Below are 8,293 nucleotides of genomic sequence, written 5' to 3'. Positions count from 1 at the left end.
TAGGGGTTGTGTGCTAAACAATTGTTGCATTTCTTTCCTTGGAACTGATTACCATTCCTTGATACATGTTTTACTTAAAAATTTTCTGATGCTTAGTCTTGCCTTAGAAGACAAAATGTTTTGTTTTAAACAAAGATGATGCTTCATATGGGAGGGGAAGTTTTCAAAGAAAAGACTTGATGGTGAATCCATCATGGGCATGATGGGTTCAACATCGGAAAAAATGTACCTCTGTCAGGTACCAAATTTTGGGTTGTAAATAATAAAGACGAGACCGGGTGGGTGACTTGCACGAGAAGGAAGTCTCGGTGTAGTGTCTCCGTCTGAGTTGATTAAGGACTGTGTCGATGTAGGCTTGATGATTGAGAATCTTTTAACTGGCCACATGCCTCGTCATGGGTAAGCTTTGCCTCAGTCGGACCAATACCAGAAAGGCCACCACGCAATGAGAGTGGAGAGATGGCGAGAGTAGCTTATACCCTCCGTGGCAAGAGGCTGGACGGTGGTGTATATGTGCTCTCGGTTGGCGTGAACTCGTTCTGGTCTTGAGAAACCCGGTGGCGAGTTGATATATGCAAGGGTTAAGTGCTACATATGTCGTGTGGTGGAGTCCCCAGCTGGGTATTAATCAATTCGGATCACCGTTACTTCTCGGACATGAAGACTTGGTCACTGACTTACACATAGCAATCAAGTGAACTCAAGTGGTGATAAAAGATGGCTAGTGTAGGCCAAGTGCTTGAACTAGGATAGAAAAAACTCTAGATATATGTAATGACTTAACCTGATAATAAAACTAGATTTTTAAGGATCCACTGTTAGTGAGCATTTCAGCAAACAGAGTCTTTGATTCTTGATCAGCTTTACCTTGAATCCCACAAGCCAGCATATCCTTGAGAAGTCTTTTTCCTTTGTCGGGTAAGACTTGCGAAAGTACACTCCGTACTTAGGGTTTTCGAACCCATGTTGTTGTAGGTGATGAAACAACCGAGTTTTGCTGTTTCTGCTCAAAGGTGGTGCTAAAGGAGGAGGTAAATCAGTAAACTTGTTGGTGGGAGGATGTTTTACCTCCCTGATATGTAATAATATGTTATGCACTCAGACACCCGGTGTTGTACTAAATACTCTCTATATATTTTATATATGAATGTAAATTATGTTATCGTAATCCTTCCGCTTATTCTTACTCCAATTATGTGTGTAATGTCTGCGTGATGGGTGAAGCGCTCTTGGGCGATATGATGATGATACAGATGACCGAACTTGTCGAGTGATTATGCGCATCTACAGGGTTGTCCGAGGTCCTTAGTACAAGGACATCTATAGGTGGGCCTAATACCTTGGGAGGTTCCGTGATAGTATTGGTAACGGAAGACGACAGTTTAAGAGTGCACATAGCAAATATAGGTATCGCCGAAAAGGTGGAGTTGACAAGGGTGAGTCTCCCAGCCATCGACAGGCAAGTACTGGTGTCATTCAACCTTCTCTCAATTCTAGTAATGGGAAGAAGATAGTTGCGGTTAAATACAACAAACTACCAATCATATAATGGCAGAGAGTTTGGTTAATAGGTTTACCTCCCTTGTTTAGGTTAAACCTAGACACTGTTAAATTTAACAAACTATCAATCATAGAATTATAGAGAGTTTGGTTAATCGATTTACCTCCATCTAAGCCGAGGTGTCCATTAGATGGTATTAGAGTCTTAGTTGGCTTACAACTAGGTAGAAAAGTCGCACTGATCACCAGGAAGTTGATGGTTTTGCATTGGGAGAATAAGTCGTCATTGGTACCCTGAGATGTTGTCGCCGAAGATGACTTTTTCTCCCGATCGAAGATGACTTCTTCTCCCGATATGAAACCCATTGTTGTTGTCAACTTTTGGGTGATCAGTGCGACTTCTCTACATGACACACCAACAACAATAATAGCTACTTCCCATGAACTTCTATTTAAGACTAAATCTTTGAGTATATTTCATCCTCTCAAGTCCCCTTTTACTGTCTCTTCACATGTTAATTGTGGTCTTCCTATTCCTCTCTTCATTACTATCGTGTCTTAGGATCCGACTACTCTCTGGCGCTTCTCAAGGTCTCTGTTAGACATGTCCAAACCACCTCCATCAATGTTGGACAACTTTTCTTCATTGGTGCTACCACTAGACTATCATGTATATCATCATTTTGAATTTGATCGCTTCTTGTATGACCATAAACCCAACTCAACATACACATTTCTGCAACACTCATCTGTTGAATATGTCATCTTTTTGTAGGCCAACATTCTGCACCATACATCGTAGCATGTCTAATTGTTGTCTTATAAAACTTGCCTTGTAGCTTTCGGGGCACCTTTTGTCATGTAGAACGCTAGATGCTTGGCACCACTTCATCTGTCCTGCTTAGATTTTATATTTAACATCTTCATCAATATCTCCTCTACATATCATTGACCCTAAATACCTAAACCTTTCCTTCCTCGGCACTACCTGACCTTTCACACTAACATCTCCCTCCTTATGTGTACAACCGAAATCACATCTCCTAGCCAACAATTATTCATTTTGAGAATGAATCATGACATAGTTACCTCAAACTTCTTCAAACTCTGCAACATGGCTATCCATCCTTGTCAGAAGAAATTAACATAGAGTCTCATGTACTTGATACATGTGAGCAAATATTGTGCGCAGGACACAAACCATGCGTCTCAAAGAAATTCATCTTTAGACCATCTTTAGCGGAGTGTGTATATGACATGCAAAATATTTTTTACACTATAGTCTGAACTGTATATAGAAAAGTTTTAAATAGTGAGTGGGATGGGGAGGTCGTTGGAGATAGCCTTACATCGTGCAGCGCCGCTGAGCACGACTAAGAAAGAGGCATTGGCTGCTAGGACTCCTCTGGTCCTTCAAGTGATGAAATTGTTGGGTTCTCTGGACAGGGATTCTTTTAGGGCAAGTTTGGAATCTCTTAATCCCCAGGAATCCCGGAGGGGATTTAAATTTCCAAACTAACTCTTAGCAGAATAAAAGTAATTTAGACAAATATCTTTGGAATTGAATTCCATTCTAATAATAGAATTCGGTGCTAATATTTAGTTATGTTTTAAGCACATTATGAAAAGCAAGCACAAAATTTTGTATACTTTGTGTATTATTTTCTGCATACAACAAAAAAGTGAAAAATCATCTAAATTTTATATCTATCATTTGTGAAGATATAGGACAAAAATTTGAGACTTACTTTTTATGAATCTTAACAAGCTCAATATTAACAACAATAATACAGATTTTTGCAGATTATATATTCTGTTTATTCGCCATAGAAGGAAAAAACTAACACCTGAATAAGTATCCGTATCCATCCCTAGTTTTCCCCATCCGTTGCAACTTGCAATAAATCATGTTCTTTCCCAAGATAGGGATGTCATTATTTGATTACAGTTGTCAGTTGACACAGATGACATATATAGTTTACATTTTCAGTATAATAATGTACATGACTCACTGACAATGCAATGACATTGAAATACCTATTCCCTCTAATGAGACATGAAAACATGCACTGAAGGTGCTAAGAGAATTAATATACACAACCAGATGTTTTCAAAGAATGGACCTGTTCTACGATTTGGACCACTACATGACCTATATTATACACAGGTTGGAGGCCGGACTCCATTTCCGGCATCCACTTTGGTCCTGCACAGACCATCAGCTATCAGGATGTCTGGCAGATGGGGAATGTACAGACACTGACAGAAGCTGAGCAAGAGGGGCTTCATCTTCAGTCGCTCGAGCTTGCCTGCCCCTTCCCGCGGAGCAGATCAGACACTCACGTTATAAGAAGTTCAGGTAACCATGGATAGGGACAACCTGCAGACTGCAGTATGATAAGAAACAGTACATCGATCAGCCTAGATGCAACGTAGACTGATGCCCTTTAATAAATGGCCCCGCTGCAAATGTTAGATAAATGTGATAGCTAACCTTTAGAGAGCAAACGAAAACAATTTGCAAGAAAAAAGCATGCCGCCCAATTTAGCGGTACAACTTTTCTTAGTCCTGCTGCAGACTATAGGATACCTACAGGGAGGGAAACAAGATGTTACAACAGATCAACGGCAGGAGTATTTCAGACGTAAACAGTAAACACACCTAAAATTCGTCACTTTCTGGCATCCTTGTCAACCTGTCGCTTGTTCAGAAACGTTGTTCTGTGGGAATGGCGGTGCACGAGCAGGGGCCAAAAGCTGTTGCTGAGGTCGTGGAGCTCCTGTTTTCACAAATTATATGAAGAGCATGATAAGCTGTGGCGCCCTAAGCAATTGAAAATATTCTTGGACAAGTTCATTTGATTCCACTCAACAGTTTCTTACCTGGAGGAAATTGTTGAAGTGGTGGTATGCGCACAACATTTGCAGCGTTAACATTCTGATTCGATAGTGGGAGAACACGACTTGGGGCATAACCAAGAGAATAAGCATGATCACTTGGTACAGGTTGGCCAGACTGCCCATATGGGTAGACTGCTGGGCCTACTGTCCTTGGGCCACCGTAAACTGGAATATACTGTTGTCCAACATATGGACCATATGCATTCTACAAAGCTAAAAATAAAACAGATGAGCAACAATTTAAAATCATTTCATCTTAGTCAAGAAAAGGATGTGGTTTAATGTTTTTGGAGTTCTCAACCTGCTGATATAGGTATTCAGGTCCATATGCTGATGGCCTGCATTGAAAAAAAATGGTCATTACTTAAGCGGATAGGCTTTTAAAATTGGAACTAAAAAGCTACTCCTGTAAGGGGATACTATATGTACACTGCATCCTGCTAATCATAGAGTTCCAGACTAGCTACAGCAACTTTAATCATATCGCCAGACATTCAAAACCAAACAGGAGATCAAATTCATAGCTGTGCATGATCTTTGCCAACAAGCAATGAGTGAGCTGTTAACCTACCCATAAGAAGAATATACAAAGGCCTGTGGGTAGTTGTAAGGGGATTGCTGATATGTTGGGCTTTGCACATACATGCCCCCTGGAACCGCCACACCTCCATTGTAAGGGATGACCGGCCTTATAGGTGCTACTATACCACATTGAAAAGAAGGGGAAATTTTGTCACAATAATTGAATACACACACAGGCTAAAAAGGTGAACATGCGTGCATTACATTAAGCCATAAGAAAGTTTCTTTGCAATAGGTTTTTGCAACTGAGACTAGCACACATTACTAGTGAAACTCATTGGCTACATGAGGAGTGTGGATGAATCATGGAGTTATAATTCACTTTGGAATTTTACTGGTGGGTCCTGGTCAGTACTTTTCTGATAGACAACGCACAAGCAATTTTTATAGCAAACTTGAGAAAACTTTGCTATTTTACTCTATATAACAGCACCTATAAGAAAATATTCAAGAAGGCTCATGAATAAACAGTAAACATCTCAATAAACTTTGCATTCCATCATGAACAAATATGTGGACCAATGCTTCACCTTGTGATGATTAATATCTCCAAATTCAAGTTGTAGACCATGAAACAGATGCCTGACATGTAAGTGGACCACTTTATTGAAAAGCAGTGATGATTGCCCACCCTTTCTGCCGCCCACCAGCTCATACTCTCTGTTATCTATTATTCTCTTCAATCAAGCCCCACATTACTATCTCTCTCCCAAATACGTTGGCAGAGAGGACTAGTAGTTGTGTTCGTTCGTATATTTTTGACAGCTAATGCTTTATTTTCATAAATGAGCTCGTAGAAGATCCTACAGTCCTCTTTGGGGCTAGAATGTTCAGGCAACGAATTAAATACATACTAGTTCTCTACTGACAAGTCCCTTTCCCTCTGTTAGCACTAGTGACAAGACTATTAGTTGGTGTTGAAAAGAAGGGGCGGTGAAATTAAGCATCAAGTTCTGTAACAATGAAATCATAGAAATGCCGTGATTTTGGTGAGTCCAAATCTCCAATACATTGGGAATAGAGCATAGATTAACAATTACTTTACACCAAGAGTGTAAGCAGATGAAAAGAATCATATGTATATTTAACAGCTGTACAATTAGGAAATCAGGGAACCAAGTAAGCAGACCTACCGAAAGGCACAGCTGGACCAGGACGCCCTAAGATGGCAAGATTGCAATTAGCACGCCGGCCATCGATCACTGGATATGGGTCCATGCAGGCCATCCTCGCCGACTCTGGGTCCTGGAAGGTTACCTATACACACCTCCACACATGATTAAAGTGAATCAAATCAAAAGTAGGAAAAAGGCGAAATATCTGAACCGAATTTGGACCCCCCCCCCCCCACACACACACAAAAAAAAAAGGTGTTCTTTTTCACCATACCCCCATGGAAATTCAAATAGTTCCCTGATTCATACAAGAAATAATGCTAAATTTCTTTTCCAATTCCATGGCACAAAATTGAACTAGGTTTCCAAAGCCTGAACACATAAACCCTAGAAATGCTCTTATCACAGCATCTTTCACTGGCTCCAGGTAACAAATTTAACTATTTCCCTCAATCCTATTGGTAATAAGTCAACACCCATCAAGATTCCTGCATACGGAATGCAAAACTCCCAAATTCTAACACCTCCACTGCATCAAGATTCCTGCATACGGAATGCAAAACTCCCAAATTCTAACACCTCCACTGCCAATTGCCACCGCCACAACAGCATCCACAGATGATCACAAAAGCTCCCAATTCAAACCACAAAGTTCATCTTTGCATACAGAATCAGTATCACACATTCGTCTCCATATTCGAATACAACAAACATTCAGCTCCAGAATCAAACCTGGCCAACACCTCGACCAGCATAGCACATAGGAACAGAAAGAAAAAAAACAGGAGGAAGGCGTGCTCACGAATCCGTAGCCCTTGGAGCGGCCTGTGGCGCGGTCGGTGATGACAACGGCCTCGAGGATGTCCCCGTAGACCTCAAAGTGGGCGCGAAGCCCCTCACTCCGCGTCTCCCAGGCGAGGCCGCCCACGAAAACCTTGGTGAAGGTGGTGTCTCCGTAAGGGCCGCTCAGGTAGTGTAGCGCCGGCGGCCCTCCGCCGCCACTTCCTCCGGTCCCCGCCGGCGACCGGTGCGGCGTCATCCCTCCCGCGGCCAGCTCACGCGCGGGCACGCGCGCGCGCGCCCGCAAACCCTAACCCTAGCAAGCAGGAGCAGCTGACTAAATGCTACACGACACACGCGCAAGTGAGGAGGCGAGCAGCGGATGCGGCCGGATAGCTAAGCTAGCGCTGATAGGCCCGCGCGCGCAGGGCGGGAGCGTAATTATAGCGGTGGGATGGCGCTAATCGGAGCAGCGGTTAGATTACGCGGGAGCGGGGCGGGGAAGGGGAGGGAGAAGGGAGTTGGTAAACTCTTTGCCATCTGCCAAGCAACGAACGCGCCAAGCCTGGACGGCCAGGCAGGAGGGAGGGAGGGAGAGGACTGGCCGACTGGAGGGGGAGGCCCGTGGCCAGTGGGAAATGGCCAAATGGTATGTACCTATGTGGACGTGGCAACAGTATAGATGCCAACGCGGTGAAGACTCGTCGGATTTGCTATTATAGATCTGATCTGACCCATTAGGCTGAGTACAGTGCACAGTCTCTCTCGCCCCTGCCACGTCAGCTCTCGGCTCCACTCTCGCCTCTATTGCTCCAGTGCACAGGCTGCAGCAGGCTACAGCCTCAGGCTATAGTCACATCAGCTTTTCTATTTCAGATTTCAGTAATTCACGCGGATTTATTTCAACGCTCAGAAAACACACAACATAATATTTTTATTGAATTAAAAATTACAAATTGCGTAATAATTAAAATAAAATTACATGACGATTTAAAAATACATAATAATTAATAGAAAATTACATAAATCTAATGATTATTATGTCCTCATACATGTTCAACCAAATCATTTAGTAGTTGTGTATACATCGATGTGTCCGTCATCTCGTTGTCCATTTGAATCCTAGCTGCTAGGCTCGGGGTTGTATTGTAGTAGATCGACGGGCCGACTGTAGAATCAACTGTCTCATATGTCTCGTCTAAATTGGCATCACGCTCGTCATCGATGATCATATTGTGCAAAATGACACATGCACGCATGATCAAACCAAGAGTACGTTGAGAGTAAGAACGTCCAGGAACTGCTATAATGTTGAACCGAGATTTCAACACTCCAAAAGCGCACTCAACATCTTTGCGCCATGCTGCTTGAGCATTTGTGAATAACTGATGTTTCTCACTTTGTGGAAGCGGAAT

At 42.5% G+C, this 8,293-nt stretch overlaps 1 protein-coding gene across 3 annotated transcripts; it reads right to left on the bottom strand.

Moving 5' to 3' along the window:
* Positions 1 to 3,375: 3,375 nt before the first annotated feature.
* Positions 3,376 to 7,529, bottom strand: LOC100279322 (uncharacterized). 3 transcript variants are annotated; one of them, XM_008649489.4, is made up of 8 exons: positions 6,901 to 7,529; positions 6,117 to 6,240; positions 4,973 to 5,102; positions 4,703 to 4,739; positions 4,384 to 4,606; positions 4,163 to 4,280; positions 3,995 to 4,090; positions 3,376 to 3,887 (listed from the first exon to the last, which is right to left on the bottom strand). In XM_008649489.4, the coding sequence occupies exons 1-6, from the start codon at positions 7,135 to 7,137 to the stop codon at positions 4,192 to 4,194; spliced, it is 840 nt and encodes a 279-aa protein (XP_008647711.1). In that variant the 5' UTR covers positions 7,138 to 7,529; the 3' UTR covers positions 3,376 to 3,887; positions 3,995 to 4,090; positions 4,163 to 4,191. The 3 variants fall into 3 exon arrangements, with proteins under 3 accessions (XP_008647711.1, XP_008647713.1, NP_001145815.1); XM_008649491.4 differs by having other exon boundaries at positions 4,973 to 5,099; NM_001152343.1 differs by having other exon boundaries at positions 3,403 to 4,090; positions 6,901 to 7,479.
* Between the last annotated feature and the right edge of the window lie 764 nt (positions 7,530 to 8,293).

Source organism: Zea mays, chromosome 6 (assembly GCF_902167145.1).
Source record: "Zea mays cultivar B73 chromosome 6, Zm-B73-REFERENCE-NAM-5.0, whole genome shotgun sequence".
In the NCBI taxonomy this organism is placed as follows: Eukaryota; Viridiplantae; Streptophyta; class Magnoliopsida; order Poales; family Poaceae; genus Zea; species Zea mays.
This window is presented reverse-complemented; position numbering and strand designations above follow the sequence as displayed.

Excerpts from the sequence above, each read along its gene's own strand:
- LOC100279322 (XM_008649489.4), bottom strand. The coding sequence starts at position 7,137 with ATGACGCCGCACCGGTCGCCGGCGGGGACCGGAGGAAGTGGCGGCGGA. Across the intron at positions 6,241-6,900 it reads GCTCCAAGGGCTACGGATTC|GTAACCTTCCAGGACCCAGA; the intron begins GTGAGCACGCCT and ends AGGTGTGTATAG. Across the intron at positions 4,607-4,702 it reads CTGAATACCTATATCAGCAG|AATGCATATGGTCCATATGT; the intron begins GTTGAGAACTCC and ends TTAGCTTTGTAG.